We start from the raw sequence: 18,849 nt of genomic DNA on the forward strand, positions 1-18,849 counted from the left end.
GGTATTTGTGTGTTAGCATTGATGTGTATGTGGAAGTATTAGTGTGTTAGCATTGATGTGTATGTGGAAGTATTTGTGTGTTAGCATGAATGCGTATGTGGAAGTATTAGTGTGTTAGCATGAATGTGTATGTGAATGTATTTGTGTGTTAGCATGAATGTGTATGTGGAGGTATTTGTGTGTTAGCATTAATGTGTATGTGGAGGTATTTGTGTGTTAGCATTGATGTGTATGTGGAAGTATTAGTGTGTTAGCATTGATGTGCATGTGGAAGTATTTGTGTGTTAGCATGAATGTGTATGTGGAAGTATTTGTGTGTTAGCATGAATGTGTATGTGGAAGTATTTGTGTGTTAGCATGAATGTGTATGTGGAAGTATTTGTGTGTTAGCATGAATGTGTATGTGGAGGTATTTGTGTGTTAGCATGAATGTGTATGTGGAAGTATTTGTGTGTTAGCATTGATGTGTATGTGGAAGTATTTGTGTGTTAGCATTGATGTGTATGTGGAGGTATTTGTGTGTTAGCATGAATGTGTATGTGGGAGTATTTGTGTGTTAGCATGAATGTGTATGTGGGAGTATTTGTGTGTTAGCATGAATGTGTATGTGGAAGTATTTGTGTGTTAGCATGAATGTGTATGTGGGAGTATTTGTGTGTTAGCATGAATGTGTATGTGGAAGTATTTGTGTGTTAGCATTGATGTGTATGTGGAAGTATTTGTGTGTTAGCATTGATGTGTATGTGGGAGTATTTGTGTGTAGGCATGAATGTATATGTGGACGTATTTGTGTGTAGGCATGGATGCACATATAGATAAGAACCCCTTCTTTTCCCACTATACAATCCGGGATGTCTGATTCCTCCATAACTTTTGTTTCTGTAATTGAAAATTGTTTGCCTATTGTACATCTCCACAGAAGGTGATGGCACTGAATAAATCAATAACATTACATCATAATTATTTTTACATGAACCATTCGGCAATTTGTGGATTTTATAATCTAATCCATATTAAACAAGGGGATGAGTGTAAGACAATACGGGGTACAGTCATGATGAGTCCTCCTGATCTCGGGGGGCAGGTCCAGGGTAGGGGAGCAGTTCCCCAGCTGCCAAACTGGGGGGGGGCAGATCCGCCTCTCGGACAACCAGGCCCCACGGTATCCCACTTCTCGATGGACTGCTTACAGGGGAGATCTAAGGCTGTGCAGCGCATCGGCCGTCTTCCATGCTTTTTGGCACGCTCATGCCCTTTACGACAGTCTTTTTTTTTTTCACAGAGAATGGGTGTTTTTTGTACTTTGAATACTTTGAATATTTATTTTCAATAAACACTAGTATGGATTTGACACTGGAAAGCCAAGGTGGAGGCCTGGTTTTTCTGGTGAGGAGGGGGGAGTTTGGTAGCTCTTTTGAGCACCATCCCCCCCCCCCCCCCCCCGCCGCTATCTTATTTTATTGGTGCTAAGCCTGGGAGAGAGGGTCCAAGAAGATCCGACCCTCCCTATGCCCGAGGGGGGGGGGGTTTGGGAATGAAGGGGCTGCATATCCCTCGTGGAGCGAGATGCACAAAGATTAAGGACACCTGGTGTCCACCGCAGCCTTTCGGCACGTTGGCACTTTTTGTTTTTCTTCACCGTGGAGCCACTGACTTTGGGGCTTCAAAATGAAAAAAGAAACGGACATTCGGGGTTGTTGGCTTCCTTGTGCAAAAGAAACTTGCCTCGCATTTCGGTTCTGGATGGCCCTTGCGGACAGGATCAGATTAATGCGTTGATGCAGATTTTTCCTCTTTTACGGAACATAACCTGAGATTCTCCCGAGCGCGGCAGGCTATTACGTTGCTTTCATGCCTTTTTGTAACTTGACAAAATCACGATTTTCATTTTAAGCGCGTTTTAAATTTTGGTGTTTTAGCTCAATTAAAAAAAAAAAAAAAGGCGGCACACGATATTTAAATTCAAAAATTTATTTTTTCTTTTTTAGAGTCTCTTTAAATATAATAAATACCACGCTGGTTTCAAGAGTTCTAAAATTTTAAACGGATATAACTTTTAGCGATGGAGCCAATTGAAGATTACGTTAAAAACGAATATTGGCAAATTCTAGAGAAGTAACCACTTTTGGAAGTTTTCCTCCCCCTCCCCCCACATTCATGGTGCCAACAAGTAAAAGTTACAAAATAACAGACCAGATGATAAGTAATCAGGGAATATTTATCACGATGTACAACGATATACAGGCGGTAATACACGCAGGGGACCTGCTCTTCCCGGAAACGGAAACCCAAATTAGAAATTGACTTCACAACATTCTTAGCGCATAAAAAAAAAAAAAAAAAATTAAGGGGGCCCAGTTACATTAAACTTACCCTGGAATAATAACAAGCTTATTTTATAGTGTATCTTTTTACACTGCAGTAAAGGCGGCTGGGGCATCACCTAACATCAGGGAAGGGAACCGGTGCCTCCAACGTTCCCTGGTCTTGCACGGGACTGATCTAACGCGTACGTCACAGCTGCCCCAATTTAAGCAGGACAGTCCTGTTACCCAGGCACCCTCCTGCATTAGCAAAACAAGTTAATCGGAGCGGAGTGCTGGGATGCGACATCCTATGACGGCGCTTCGCGTCAAGTTACATGGCGGCTGCAAAGCCAAGCCCTGCCTCTTATGTTGGAGGTACGCAAAATAAATGGTTTATACCACTTGTCCAAGTGGCCATAGACGGGGGCCTCGTTCCCACAAGAAGTATACAGACACTCCGAAAGCAGAAGTCACTGCTCGTTGTCCGAGTGGCGATGCAGTACGTTATCGGGATGCCAATCACAGTCACTTGTAATATATGAACACAGGAGTTCTATATATATTCCTTCTCCACCCTTCCAAAGACTGCCTGAACCAATCAACAGCAATCAGCAACATAATGAGAGTGGGATAATCACGCAGATCCCAAGAACAGGACGCCGGCTGCCCCCAGGGTATACGCAGCAGGTGGGCTTTTATATAACCCTATTTAATCTGTAAGCTACATTATACGGGTCTGTTTAAGGTACGGAACAGTAGAACGTAAACGGATAACGTGGCTCATCGGGGAAAGTCGCCGGAGCCAACGCTAGAGGAGAGATCCATTGGGTGGAATCTGGCAAGACCCTGACACTTTCGCACGTCTTTGGGAGTAAAGCAAGTTTGCCACACGGCTGAACGTTAGCTTTGTGATTGCCCCCTCCCAAGTACACAACTACATATACTTGTTCACATGTATTATTCAATGTAATATTTGGTAAACACTGAGCAATGTTTAGAGGGAACAAAATCATATGATTTGCCACAAAAAATGAATTACACGCAAAGTCCGGGATATATGTGCATGGGCATAGAGGCCAACAATTACATAAAGATATGCCAAGGTCTGGGCTAATGGTGCCCTGTATTGTAAAGCAAACATTTTGGGACAGGGCTTTGTGCATAACACTGCAGGACAATAAATGGTAACCAGAAAGAATAAGAAAAACAAAGAAAAAGAGAAAAATGATGTTCATACCGCATATACACAATTCCAGTCTACATGGTCTTATACAAAGAGCGGCTCCTATGACATCACCAAATGCAAAAGGGCTCCCAATTTAGACAGCATGTGGTGTAACATTTTATGAAGGATTAGTCTTTTTTTGTATACCAGCGGAAAACGGGAATAAATCACAAGGGTATGCAATTAGCCCAAAATCAGCCAAAAAAGGGAAACAGGAGGGACTCAAAAAACAAAACCTAAATGCAAGGAACTGTGTTTGAGATTGGCGCCCATCACACCCCGAGAGGAAGGTGGGAGCCAAGCCCCAACATCCTTCAACAGATGCAGTTTGGGACCTTTGGAGTCTCCAGGCCCGGACACAGCTGGGTCCCCCAAGCTCGGGAAGAGAAGAACGGCTATTTAAATCAGCGATACCCACGTTTGGGGGCGTAGTGTTTGGGGGGGGGGGGTTGTTGCTTGAAGCATTTTATAAGCAGAATGAAAACTGGGTATAAGCTGGGTATCACACACTAGTTTCGTGTTTAGTACATAGCTTTGACTGCGTTACATACAACGGTGCTGGACCTGGAGGTCTATTCACCGAGGGCTTATTTTCGTCAGAAGGGCCGCTCAGCCCTTCTCGGGGAATCAGAAAAAAAAAACTCCAGGGCTTGCAAAGTTTAGCATGACGTAAACTCTGGGTTTAGAGCATATTCTCCCGGACCTACTGAATGTAACGATTGAATTAGCATGCTTCTCCAGATCGCGCACACATTTACTACATCCGGCGGTCTCTCGCAGAGTGCTCTCGCGCTCATAGTCTTTATGCACAGAGAGAGAGACAGATGTGCTGCCGACGTAACCCAACTCTCTGCGTTCTTCAAACCCGGGGATACCAAGGAGACAGACAGGAGCGCGTACACAGCAGAAGGAAGCCAGCTGTCGTATGCTCTTCTCCCACCAGCGCCTTGGACTAAAAATCATGCCAAAACCCACCCCAGTTGCTAGCCAGTTCCTAATAACATCACTTCCGGCTTCGAAGCCGCTTAGACTTCCTTGGACAGTCCACAACCTCCATCGCTTTCTTCCTCTTGCGCGGGGAGTCATCGCTCTGGCCTGCTCCGGAAGAGCCTACAGCGCTTTCCATGACTTCGCGTAATTTGTGCTCTAGCTCAGTTAGGCGCACGTTCTGCTCGCCTATGATTTGGGTCTGTTCTAGAAGTTTCTGGTCCTGGTCTTGAAGCTGTTTCTGCTGCTCCTGGACCTTTGTACGCAGCTCCGTCAGCTCCCGTCTCAGAGAGGTCATGCCGGCCGTGTGGCCCCTCATCTGCTGCTGGAGTTTGGTCACCTCCTGCCTCGAAGGGTTCTGCTTGGAGAAAAGCTGCATGGAACTCAGCGCAGTGGAAGGACCAGGACCTACAGGGGGAAAAAACATGAATTTAAACACAAAACCACCAATGGGGGTGGTGGAAAATGGCATTAATCCCATCTTATTAGTCGATATATACGTCCTGGCAAAGCCACCGCACCTGGGGAAGATCCGCTGAGACGTCCAGACACGTCGGAACCTGGTAGCTTCTTTTTAAGTAACGGAACAATCTTCTCGTCGAAGTATTCCATGGCCATCGACGAGATGTCCCGTAATTCCTGTAGGACCTCATGAGCCCGCTGGGGAGATCTTGTAGAGTTGATGTATCTGAGCACTCTGAACATTTCATCGATGACCTAAAAAAACAAACAAAAAAAAAAAGTCAACTTGTTACTCGTTAATGTTACACCTGATGAGGGTTTCTCATTGGCCCGGCTGAACCAGACGTATCGGGATACGCTTGCGGTTGAAGCGTGGCAGCGAGGATCAGCCCACCCAGTCATCCAGTGTCGTATTTGGGGCTTATTGAGGATTTAAAAAAAATAGATAAAATCTTTAAATCACCGACGGCTTTTCCTACTGAAGAACTTGTATGAGTTTTCCCGGTAAATGGTGGGATTTCTGTCTGGAAGGCACAACCAGTTCAATTTGATCTCTGAAGGATGGTTATTTTTGACATAATGCAAGCTTTAGAAATAATGTAAAAAAAAAATATATTATATTTATATGCTGAGATATCTTATTTTCTGTTTTGATGAAAACCGTTTATTCTTCGAAGAAGTTTTGGCTGCCCGGTACAGACGTGCAGGCCTACCAACATTGTAAATAACTCTGCCGGAGGAGCCATTTGTTTTCTCTTCGCTCTGTGTGGGTGTAAATATTCCAAATATATCTCTTCTGAATACAGACAGCCATGAAAGGCCTGAGGCCGCATGAATATTTATCACGGGTGTCAAAGCGCTGGCGGAGAAACGTTACCATCCACCGGCAGTACCCCAGCGCCATCCACTGGACACCATCTACCACAGCAGAGGATTCTAGAACGTCTTGTATGACGGAAAAAAAAACAGAGCAAAGCCACACATAAGAATTCCATGTATGGGAATGTAGCCACATCGCGCCTCACATCGGCTCACGGGTGCCAAAATTCACAACGGCCCTAAAAGCCCTACAACCACAAACCTCCCTGGAACGCGTGAACCCGGCTCTCTGAATCCCAGTTACCTAGACGTTCGTTTGTCTGACTCACCTGCGAAAATGCTGAGAAAAGTCTAATTGGCTTGGATAGAACAAAAAAAAATGATCAAATGTCAGGTTCTTGTCTGTAACGGCCCAGAACCCATAAACCAGCACATAGGGGCTTTACTAGGCAATGGGACTTATGTTTTTTTTTTTACCTTTCCCGGGATGAAGCAGCACAGTTTAGAGTCGACGTATTTCATGAACGTCATGTTCAGCAGCGACAGCCTGGTCTCCACTGCCGCCAGAATGTCCACGTGTCGGGCCAACGAGTGATTCCGCCTCTCCGATTCCCGTCTGCGCACAGAGAATTGGAGAACATACAATCAGTAACGAAACAAGAACACAGAAGCAAGTGCTTTCTCTCTCCTAGGCGCGAGGGTCATGGTGAATGAAGGCTTGAGGCTTACAGGTTGCATTGTAATAAGAGTTGACGCTTCACTCACAGCGGGCTTACCTGCTTACTTCATGAAGGCAGCCAATCAGAGGCAGGATGCATAAATATCGGGGATTCCGTCACATTATACGGCCATATATCGCTTTGCCCGCCACTACGTCAAACTACCCCAAGATTGGCGAGTCTGATCTAATTTTTTATGGCTATATTGGTTACCAAGGAGGTGAATCAGTGGGACTGCACCGCATTTTAACCCAAAAGAGACTCAAGCACTTTAAAGCCTTCTCTGGACACCATTAACGAGGTTCCCGTGTAGCAGGAGGCGATTGCTTACTTAGTGCGTCGCGCCCTTGTAAGCAAACCGTGCTCCTTCTGACATTGAGTTGAGATCTACCACTGCCTGCTCGATGAAACCGAAGTCTGACTAAAAACAATTGCTTGAGGTCCATGGGAACGAACACCTCAATACACAGGAACTGTTACACTCACGTAAAATAATAATTATGCTCTATAGCATGCCAAATAAACAACCTAAAATAAAAAAAACGCTGCAAAGTAACAGAAAAGGAGCAGAAGCGCCGCGCTAACGTTAGCAGAAAGCCCGGAGAAGGTTCTTTTATAATTGCGTTTCCAGGTATCCGCGCTCCGGGGACCGGTCTGCTTTAATGGCTCCCGCAGGCGGTACGTACCTCGGCAGCTGCGACTTGACTTGTTTCTGGCAATAGGTATGGTATCTCTCCACTCGCAGGAAGCCCTGGTTGAGCATGCGCTGACACACCTGATCCATGCGCTTGCAAACCTATAGAAAGAGAAAAGGAGAAGCAGATCAGGAAGAAGTTAAAATAGAGAACGGTCAGGTTAGAATGCGCCATCAGTATAGTGTATAGCGCCAGCTGATACCGAAGCGCTGTTACAATAGTGGTGAAAACTAACAAAGTCACAAGTAACACATACAGGAACAGGAGAAGAGAGCCCTGGTCTTGTGAGCTTACTATCTACTTGGTGGTTGAGGAGGAAGAGAGACAGTAGGCGGGGGACTGCTTGGGTGAGTTGATTGTAAGCGAGGGTCACATTGTGTTTATATTACGCAGCACTCCTAGGTTTCCTCCCCGTTTACGGGAGCGCCATGCCCTCTACCGGTTACACTAATCTCATTACATCCAAGGTAAGCCGTCTACTCCCTGCACAGCACGAGCACCAGCATGCGCGGCAAGAACGCGAGGCTGATGAGCTCGGGCTGTACTCCGCAATACCGGGGCAACATCTGCAGACTGCCAGTTAGTGAGGGGATTTAAACATGCATGGGATAGACGTACGGCTCCTCAATCTAAGGCGAGTAGATTTTCAGTTTCACCCAAGTTTTTCACAGAACATGGAGAACGGCCCAGAATTACAATCTATTTTAGTAAAGCAGCAGACACTAAGTATCAAATCAATCAGCACATAAACCATTAAGATACCCAGCCATCTATATATATATATATATATATATATATATATATATATATATATATATATATATATCTATATAATCACACACACACACACATACAGAAGATCCAATTAGAAGGTCCGAGCGCACATCGTATCCGACAACAAAAACCCTGCCTGGCTCAACCACCCATAATTACTAAATCAAGACAGGCATGCGCAGCAGAGCTGAGATACAGTGAGCACCTGGAGGTAGAACTATTCCTTATTCATAGCCCTGACGAGCATTTCCAGCATGGAGGACACAGAGGTCTCACCCACCGGACCGGCCTTTGGGGAAACGAGCAAACGTCTGGAGACACCACGTTACTTACCTTCTCTGTCGCTCCACAGGCCGATCGGGGTTCTTTAGGACAAAACCATGGCGTAAAAAGTGAAATGCTGTGCACCCCTTTAAACAACGTGAAGAATATTAACAGGAGAAAACAGCCACCTACACACTCCCACCTGTTCCAAAGCAGGCAGTGTGCATGTGCATGTATATATATATATAACATACATTAATGAAGAGTTTAGCGATTATGCAAAACCTACTTTTTAAAAGATTGCGTAATCATCTTAAGGGATAAAAAGGCCCTTTTAAGAGCAATAAGTAAAAGCCGGCTTTCCTACACAATGAAAAACGGCCGTGTGTCGTGATAAATTTAAGGGAAAGTTTAGGGTAATATTTGCTAAAATGCACTTAAAAAGTTAAGTCTCTTGGTAAATATTTGTAGCCAACAAGCTGCAGGCAAAGCCAAGCTCCACGTAGAGAAAGAATAATAATAAAAAAAAAAAGCTTCAGGTTTGGTAATAAAATACGACGCGGAAGGAATTCACGGGCGCCGGCACAGATAGATTCCACCCTTAACGTGTCACTCTATACATTACCGGTTCTATGCTTCTAATGACATCAGCAAACGATGAGAGATATGATGCAAATGCCCGATGAATACAATCACAGACCCTGCAATCAGACCCCCCCCCAAAACAGCAGGCGATACAGTGAGGGACTTAACCCTATACCTACCGCGTGGTAGATGAGATGGATTGGTTCCTACCCGCTGTCAATCTCTGTTTCTAGCCCCTGTTAAGGTTGCTGATTGGTTCAGGCAGCCTTGGAAAGAGGCCGAGGAGCCGGCTGAGGAACCACGAGACCACCAGGAACTTGGTTAGATTCTACTTTTTTCGACCTCGGTCACAGGTTTTAGCTTTCTTGCGGTAAAATAATAATAGTTCAACTAGGTCTTTGCCTTTCCCAATACGGTAATTATAAAGATGCACCGCAGTACGATTGAGAAATACATACTAACGAGAGGTAAACAAGGAAAAGGGATTCTTGGCGAGGCTCAGTAGTATTACCAAAGAGATCAAACAAAGAAAAGGGGAGAAGTAGCAGCTCCGTAGAAAAGATGAAGGAAAGAGTCAGAGCCTTCTGCTCAAGATGTTACCAATGATCTCCAACGAGCGCCTACGGCAATAGGAGGTTCTTTAATACGCAAGCGTCGAATATCTTTCTTTATCCATCTAGCAGCCATTGGTCTTGGTTACTTGATGTGCCATAGTGGCTCTGAGAAGGCTGCTGGCAGACTAGGGTTCTTTCACCAGGCCTTGGATCTCTTGCTAGTGGTAGAAACGCGAGGCTGAGCAGACAATGGAATCGGGTCCAATGGATCATGGAGACCTTAAGTATCAGGTTTAGATGGCGGCTGGGGGTTCCTGGTCTCCTTCTTCTATGTCATCTGGATGCAGCCTTGATAAACTATCATCAAAGGAGGGCAAATAACATTTGATCTAGAAGAAACTAAGAATGGCATCCGGGCCTTTATGGAGTAGCAGGGCATAATCCCCTCCTAAAGCCCCCTGCAAAAAAAAAAATGGCGGCCACGGATAGGAGATGTTCTTTACCTTGGTTAATTTTGTCCGGAAACAACTACGCCCATCTTAAAATGTGCCAACAAAAAGCCCAGTCTGTGGAGTATCGTGTCACCTTCCCTTGTAGGCACACAAATGAATGGTTGTCTAAGGGACACAACACTCTCTGGCACACCACTGCCGGTGTCTCATCAACCCAACCGAGAACGTCTTCTGTAGCCACCAACCCAAGAAGGTCTTTAAATGACCCAAGATCCTTGTACACCCGTGACCCGTCCAAAGAAATGACTTGTCTTATTTCTGGAGTGGGCGCAAGAAACTGCATCTGAATAAGAATTAATCTCAGAGACACTCGGATGATGAACAGCATTCCAGCATCAGAACAGCCTTCTCCTCCATGCAGTTGAAGACGATTGCTGGGAGCTTCAGTTTGAAGCAGAAGGAGCCTCGATTTTGGTCAATTTGTCCTCCGCCACAACCTTCCAGAATCTCTAGCATTATTGGGATATGTTGTTGATGGGCTTGAAATGGTGACGCAATGGCAACATTCTGCTGTCACCGATTCACACAACAATATGACCATAAGGGCGAGAAATCTTAGATGTGAGCAGACACTGAGTCTATAGTGGCCTACAGCCTACCAAGGGGAGGAAAAAAAATTCAATACGCAAGGCTGCCATGGGCAAAAAAAAAAAAAAAGCCAACCACCTGCATGCTGGCCGCCATATGCCATCTAGCGGCTTCACGGGACAGAGGTAGAGCTCAGCAGGATTTGGGGGCAGCAATCCCACGGTTCCAATTGCATGCGCAGAATTGTCCTCAGTAGCAAGTTTGAGTGACAGCTCGGCGTGCGTCCAGGGGGTAGAAGTTTGAAGGTATGACGCCATGACAGTTCTTTAGAATTTATTCCGTTGTTTGTACTTTTCTTTTTCAAAGAGCTCGGGGGTCTGCTGGTGGCTGATCTTGGATATTAACCAATTTCCTGCCACTAAACAAATTAAACAATGGGGGGTGCTCATGCAGACCCCCCGAACAGTGCGACTACCGCTTGTAGTGCGACTACCGACACGTATGCTATGATTGTGACACATACTGCTTGTTTTAACCTCTGCCGAGTAGCGGATCACACTACTACTGGACATTAAAGGCCATCTCTGCTGCGGCGGTCATCAACTTTATCAGACCCCATAAACCACATCGAACCGAAAATAATCCACTTTTTCGTTGTGCCGTAGAAAAATAGGTACCCGGCGAGAGCTTGCATACCCCTTAACCCCTGCTCACCCAAAGCAGCCACAAGTCCGGTGTCAGGCTGCCTGTACAGCAAAGATATAAATCAGGAGAGCCCCGGACCTCATACCCCCCCGTCATGCTTCATCTGACACCTCGGCACATCACACAACGCATAACGACGAAGAACTGCGAAGCCCTTGTAACCTTGACGTAGAAAACACCTCGTTAACCTGTTAACGACTGCAACGCAAGAAAGCACTGCCATTGGTGGGTTACCCGCTGATCTATCCTACCCAGATCTCTTCCTCGTCATTCCCAGTACAAAAACAATCTGATCATCTTCATCACCGGCTCAGTTCGGGCTTTTTTTTTTTTCTAGTATAGAGATATTAGATATAGTTTCAGGAAAAAAAAACGTAAAAGAGGAACTGTCAAAAAAAAAAAAAAAATGTAAAAAATGTAAAATACTAAAGTTAAAACCACATCGAAATCAAGTCTGAAATCGCCATTTATTTTTTTTTATGTAGTTCTGCTTTTTATTAGCCGACGTACCTAGTCTGGGTATTTTAGGCATAATTTCAGTAATTTCCCATGATCCGTGCAGATGGCATAGGAATCTATTTCACGTCGGTAGCGTCCCCATGGGAGGCGCCATCTTCCAGCTGAAGCTCCAGCTTTTCCTGCCCGTAGTGACAACAAAAACCTGCGCGGACGGCTCCTCCACAGGTCAGCGAGTTAACGAACGGAACGGTTAATGAAGTCGAGTTATCCTTATGAAGGGGATTTTATTGATTTTTTTCTGAACGTGGACGGTTCCACTTTAAGCGAGACGGCCGTGATTCCAGCAGCAAGGTGGCATCTTCTATTATTGTTTTATATAGTGCCATCATATTCCGCAGCGCTGTACAATGGGTGACATTATTTGACTTACAGAAACAACGGGTAAGACTCCCCCAGTTGTTGCCTCTCACCAGATATCACCGCGGTTGCCGTGGCAGCCGACTGGCGCCAGGACAGCGGCGCAATCGGCAGGCCGTCAGCTTTGGCAGGCGTACGGATTCCGTCTATCACGGTATAGGGGACTCAGCCGCTGTACAAGCCACTAGCCACGGAAAATCTCGACCAGTCACTGGACTGTTTTGGGATGGAAAGCGGGTAACGATCCCGGGGTGTCAGCACCGGAAGGGCATTAAAGTTATTACACCTCTGCAGAAATATAAACAGGAATCTAAGACGAGGCCGAGGACTGGTTAAAGTTAGAGTCTTTCATCGGGACAAATGGGCAGATAGAAGGGGCCGAATGGGGCCGATCTGCCGGCAAATTAAACGCTTTAAAGAAATAAAGAGCAATTCTTCCCCCCCCTCAGCGGTGTAATTCACACGCATTGGGCAGGTAAACACCTTGGGCGGTGCTCCCAGGAGCCCAATTTTTGTCCAGCAGGGGCAAGTGAGATAGAGAAGCCCAGTCTCACCTCACACCCCACGCAGGGGCAAATAAACCCCACGCAGGGGCAAATAAACCCCACGCAGGGGCAAATAAACCCCACGCAGCCCCATTCCATGATCATACTGGCCCCGCACAGACTGATGGCATCCAATGCCCCAGAGCCTATACTGCCATCCCACCCCGTAGGTACCCCAGTCCCGAGCACACAGAGGCAGTTGGGCAGGTACCTCCTCCCCCACACAGCCCCCAGCCCTGTGTTGACATCTTACCAGCCGGAGTTGGCTGATCTCTTCATAGTTCAAGAAGTTCAGGATGTTCTCGATGGCCACGATGGGCAGCCCGAGCAGGGAGTTACCGGGGTACAGCAGCTCCGAGGACGGGGAGGCCGGCCTCGCTCTCTGGTTCCAGGCAGACACCAGAATAATCCCGGAGTCGCCCTCATCTTCACTGAACTCATCCACTGCGAACATCTTTCCTTTCCTCCTTGGAGGAAAACCCCGCCCCGTCCTACGTCACTTCCACTGGGCGGAAACACCATGCGACCGGTCACGCCCCCTCTCAGTCACCAGCCGTGATGCCATCACAACAGGCCGCGCTTCTGCGCCGTCGGCCTGGGTGACGCATCCTGTTTGCAGGTTGCCTAGGTGACTGTTATAGGATCCCTTTGCTGCGAGTCAATAACGACATATTACGAAAGCAGGATTGTTTTCAGGAGATTGCGGGACAATCTATGTCATTTCCTTTTTAAATAAAATGTTTAAAGAGACCTCCGTGTGGCGGCCAAGATGTAGTGGAACTCCAACTCCCATAATGCTCCAATGATGATCAGCAAGCCGGAGGCATAAACGGATATATTTGTGTGTGTGTGTATATGTGATTAAAAATAATTGTATATAATTACATATATATATGTAATTCATGTTAAAGTTCAATAATGAATATAGAGATCTCCCAGATGCCTTATGGATGCCAGTGATGTCACTTGGCTCCCTGTGAAGGTTTTATTTTAATTTTTATTTCATTATTCTAAAGTGGGAAAAACTTTGTGCTTCCCTTTGGTCTCCCCTGTTGATCACACTGTGATCAGCTAGCAGGGCTCCATAGCCAGCCAGCAGGGGAAGAGATCAGAGATCTGGATCTGGAAGACCCTCCTGAGATTCTCCTCTCCTAGGCCTAGCGGCATCACTGGGTGCCTGGTCATGCCTATGACATTGGCATGGTAGGCAGCTACTGCCGAGGTAAGTGGTAGTGGGCGGCTGGGGTGTTCCCTGGGTCAGACCTAAGGAAGCTTCCAGCCAAGATACATCCCTGTATATATACGATAAGGCGGAAAGATGTGAAAAAAAAATAGACACGTTAATAGTTTCTTTTTATCACTTAAAAAAATGCAAAATGAGTGAACAGAAGAAAAATCAAATCAGTATTTGGTGTGATCACCCTTTGCCTTCAAAACAGCATTTTTTATAAAATAGAGATCTCGGCGAGTTCTAGACGGTTCTCACTCGCCATCTCCGATAAAGACGCAGCCATTCCCTCGTTATTTAATGAATGAAACTCAACATGCTTCATCAGCCTTTTCTCATCGAAATCTGAGCAGCATTTCAGAGAGGACCCCTGAAATGATTGGTTATTAAAATAATAACCAAAAACTGTGTGCGTTCCCTAAAACTGCTTCTCCACTTTGACCAGTTGGGGGTCATAGGTTGAAAGTAGCCCACCGTAAACTCTTTGCCAGGACGGGCCTATCATTGAGCAATATCTAAATATACCGACCACGTCATTATTTTACGCCACTAGGTGGCAGAGGCGCACCTCTTCTAACTACCTCTGCCACAGCAGCCAACAGGGGGTATTATCATTAATTATTATACGATAGCGCCATCATATTCCGCAGCGCTGTACAATAGTTATATTATTATAACCGTTATATTGTATTTATTATTCGTTATGACAATTATATTGAATTGTGTATATATATATATATATATATATATATACTAGGAGCCCACCTTATATGTGTTCCATATATATCTATATATATATATATATATATTATTATACCTCCTTATAAGTTATCTCTCCCTTGTTGTTAAGTTGATGACTGATGCTGATTGGTTCAGGCAGCTTTTGTAAAGGTGTGGGGAGGTGATAGGAGGACATTGATTAGCTAATGCTAGTTGTGCCACCAGTGGCATATTTACAATCGGTGCCACTCTAGGTCTAACCCAAGGCAGGGCCATCTGCCGCCCCTTCCTCGCCACTGTCCTTACAACTAGATGTTGGGATATGATGTCATATCCCAGAGCTCCACTTTGTAAAGGAAGCGAGTCGCGGAATGAAACTACGAAGGACCATGTGACTCCACACAGCCCTCCATGGTGTTAATGGGCTGTTTGGGGAGATCAGCGATCTCCCTTTTAATCGACCTATTGAGTCGTGGGGGTTCCCCTGGAATTGCCAGCTTTTAAACCATTACACCGCACACCACAAACTATAGGTAGATTTAATGAATGAATAAAGGAATTTTATATTTTCCGTATTAATTTTCTAAATTTAGAGCTAAGCGGTACTCACTTTTTGCAATTTAGGAAATTACAATTACAAAATTTGGAAGCAACACCCCACTAGTCATCTTACCAATTCACATTGTCTGTAGTTTCAAGGTAAAAGTTTATATAAAAATACCATTTCCTCTATGACAAAGTAAATTAATCATACTGAGAACGATCCTCGCTGTAGGTGGAATCGCAGAGAGATGCAAATAGTTTCTAAATATACAGTCACCGGCATGCAGTATGCTTTCTGCGCGTTGGTCACGGAACGCGTGGATTTCTGGATTTGCATTCCTCGGGTGACCGTGTTATGACACATTCGAGTCGCTCAAAGTGTTACCTTGTCAGGTTGAGTAATTATTTTATACCGAGAAGAATACATTTTAGCTAAGAAGGGAACAGATGGGAAAGAATATATGAGCTCATTAGAACGCAATCATACAATGTAGCTACAAATTGCTTTCTTCCCAGGTGTGATACCATTTGTGGTTTTGTTTTCAACAGATGGGAGAGTTTTTCGGGACTTATTTCCCCAAATTGTGAGTTAGCTTGGTTTGTGCACTATTTCTCCAAGCTGGTCCGAGGTCTGGCTTGTGTCACGGTTGACGATCTCTAAATGTCCTCTTAGGGTCAACCCTACATGATACCTCCCAATGTCTCAAATGGACAAACAGGACACAGTTGATTTAGGGGTTATGGTTGACTCTTTGAATAACTTTGTGACCTTATTATTTTCCTTGAAGCCCAAGGTACTCATTCTTCCCAGTTTGTCGTGTAGAAAACCAGTGACTGTGCTAACTAGGGTCATAGTGGAAACCAGGTCCTCATTCTTCATCTTCTGGGGCTCCACTCATCACAGGAGGTGGGATATGTGGTCCCTTCTTTCTCTCCTAAGACTCCAAAGTCCTCAAAGAGGGGCTCTCTGACGTCTTCAACAAAGAGTGACGGCCAAAAGGCACATCCCACCAGTCCATCAAAAAGTTGAGTTTTCAGGGACCCAGCTCCACTATGGCGTTTTCAAACAAACCACATCAGGTGCAAAACCATATCAAAAGAAACACGTGTGCCCTGAAACAAACCTTTAAAAATGTGCAACGGAATAAGGCATTTAGTAGAAATATAATTTATAAACATATTTTCCATTATTTTCACGCATGGGATTGTGGCTTTAAGGGTTGTAGAACCCTGTGATACCCTCATATCCATACCTAGGACCTCTCTGTGTTTTGGCGGGTCACTGCGGGCATTGCAGCACGCCCCACTCCCTGTCCACTTCCCATCCAAAGATGTCGGCTGTCCCCCTACGGCAGCGGGACTTTGTGCCGTAAGGGGGGCTCTGGGTAGCCAAAGCCAGAGAGCTCCGCAGGATGCCCCGCAAATATTCTGATCTCCAAGAAAAAGAAGAATATTGATTAGGAAAAATGGGCAGAGGGATCGCGTGCCTACGAGGGACTATCTCTCCTAAACAGGCACAGGTGGAGAATACGCTTCATAAATACAACATACAAACATACCAAAAAAGGATGTGTTGTGTGGAATGACATCATAAATTCTTTTTTTTTTTACTGGTGTAATTTCACATTCCTGGTTTGGTGGGCTGTTTATTTTAATGTCTGTTTACTTAGCTTCCATGTATGAACATCTGCAGAAAATTACCGTTTGTAAGTTAAGGCAATTTTGCTGCTCTTTGAACGTCTGCTAGATTACCGCATTTTAAGGGATGTCCCACACGCCGAACATCAGGATGAAATAACATCAAAATTACCCCACATTACTGGCCGTTTGACCCAGTTGGGAGATGTTTTTATTTATTTAAATGTCAAGATCACATCTCAGTTAAACTGTTTTCCAAGCAGCCCATCCTGAATTACATCTTTAATGGCTTTCTTTTTCAAGAACATGGATGGATCAAGATCAGACGGAGCACCAGGCCCTCTTCCTATATATATATACCGTATATATATACATATATATATATATGTGGCTTTTCTGCCACTGATTGGCTGCCTTTAGAGAATTGTCGAACCATGTAGTAAAGTGAGAGCTGCAGCTTCTCCTTTAGCGTTTTTTTTTTTACTTTTAAAGAATGCATGTTAAAGCTACTTTAAAATGCATTATTCTTTGTCCCTATAAGGGCAAAGTTCTACAACGAAAAGATTTAGGAAATTTCCCTACCTTTAATGCACAGCCAACTCAGACCTGCTTGAATGAGAAGTTAACTTGGATTCTCCAAAGTTATAATGGCTATACACACACGCAGCCACTTAAGAGACAACCTCATGCATTCAGACACTTCCCTGATATTCACACTCATTCACACACACACTCCCCTGGTACACATTCACACACACACAGATTCCCAGACACATGGATCCACGTTCCTCCATGCTCAGAGGATCTCTGCTCCTAGGATACAAAGTGCTGCCGTTCTGGGCTCCTGCCTCCCGGGCTACTATCATAAAAATTCCTTAGACCGCACACCTTGCCTGAAAGGCTGGGTCTAGTATATAACTAAAAATAAAAAGTGCTTGCTGTGCTTAATACCGAGTGCAAAACCAGAAACATGTCGTGTGTAACGTTCTCGCTAAACCCCATGTGCACTGCGCCCAGACTCGGACCATGGCGCTCCAAGCGATCTCGGGACTTCAATCTAACGCAGCCTTAAGGCCAGACGACCAAGCTTCCCACTCCCACCGGTACTCATTTAATATCAGCCAATAGGCCGAGAAGAGAGTAGGGGTCCTGCAGCAATTTTTTTTTCTTCCTTTAAAGCCCGAGGTGCTCTTTCTCAGTCCTCCGCTGAAAAAACGGTGCTCCAGTGGTAGGGCCACAGCGGCAACTTAATCCCCTCATCTTCTGGGACTACACTCCCCACAAGAGGATGCGTGGCCTCTTCTCTCGAAAGCCAAAGCAAGGGAGGGCTAGATCGTCTTGGGTTATCCCCAAAAGGAGAACCCACTGGTGCCTTCAAGGTAAGGTAGTGGATAAAATGTACAACCCATCCCCCACCACCCCAAAAAGCTGAGAGGTTTCTCTGTGTACAAAAACCCATATCAGGTGCAAACAATACCAGATAGACGCATGCTAAAAAACTCAAACGGTGCGCCATAACTGGCCCCAACAATACCACAGCAGCCATAGGCCGGGGCATATTAAGGTTAAAGTGAGAAAAGGTGAAGTGCAATTGTGCCCCCACATAAAAACCACTATTTGCCCCACCGTTTGGCCACCTTTTAGTTGCTTGCTAACAGACATCTGCCCTGATGCCCTCCTTACCATCTCAGCACGCTAGGTTGTTGCTATGGTTGCCTATATGGCAGGACCCGCTTCCAAACCTTATTTCTTATTTTACTGAAGTATAAAGCATTACGTGGCCAGGACACGCATCTCCATTTCACATACGTGTAAACGAACCAGGGAAGTCTGCTGGTGTGACCTGGAGGCTCCGGGAGAAGCGCCACTTCTTTAGGTCACCGCCAGAAGACTCTGTTAACTGACACGCCCACTCCCCGCCCATTTCCCCTCATTAAACAGCGGGGTGGGTGGTCCTGCGGCCCGGAGTCTCCGGGCAAAACCCGGGGAAGTTCCCAAGTACGCCCAGCAACCATGTAGAAAAAGTACCCGCCGATCACAATGCATGTGCCTGGAATTTGATACATTGTTACCATTATTATTGTTTTATATAGCGCCATCATATTCCGCAGCGATGTACAATATCACTGTACAGTGTGTTCATACCGAATTGACGTGTTTCTGA

General features: G+C 45.4%; 1 protein-coding gene across 1 annotated transcript; it reads right to left on the reverse strand.

Moving 5' to 3' along the window:
* Positions 1-3,925: 3,925 nt before the first annotated feature.
* On the reverse strand, positions 3,926-13,038 carry FBXO28 (F-box protein 28). The gene is made up of 5 exons (XM_053459650.1): positions 12,810-13,038; positions 7,205-7,314; positions 6,277-6,415; positions 5,040-5,235; positions 3,926-4,926 (listed from the first exon to the last, which is right to left on the reverse strand). The coding sequence occupies exons 1-5, from the start codon at positions 13,008-13,010 to the stop codon at positions 4,535-4,537; spliced, it is 1,038 nt and encodes a 345-aa protein (XP_053315625.1). The 5' UTR covers positions 13,011-13,038; the 3' UTR covers positions 3,926-4,534.
* Between the last annotated feature and the right edge of the window lie 5,811 nt (positions 13,039-18,849).

The sequence above is a fragment of the Spea bombifrons genome, chromosome 3 (assembly GCF_027358695.1).
Source record: "Spea bombifrons isolate aSpeBom1 chromosome 3, aSpeBom1.2.pri, whole genome shotgun sequence".
NCBI lineage: Eukaryota > Metazoa > Chordata > Amphibia > Anura > Pelobatidae > Spea > Spea bombifrons.

Bases quoted from the DNA above. Each gene is read 5' to 3' on its own strand.
- FBXO28 (XM_053459650.1), bottom strand. From the start codon at position 13,010: ATGTTCGCAGTGGATGAGTTCAGTGAAGATGAGGGCGACTCCGGGATT. The intron at 7,315-12,809 runs GTAAGATGTCAA...CTCTTTCTATAG, and splicing joins AGATCAGCCAACTCCGGCTG to GTTTGCAAGCGCATGGATCA. The intron at 5,236-6,276 runs GTAAAAAAAAAA...TTGTTTTTTTAG, and splicing joins GCTGCTTCATCCCGGGAAAG to GTCATCGATGAAATGTTCAG.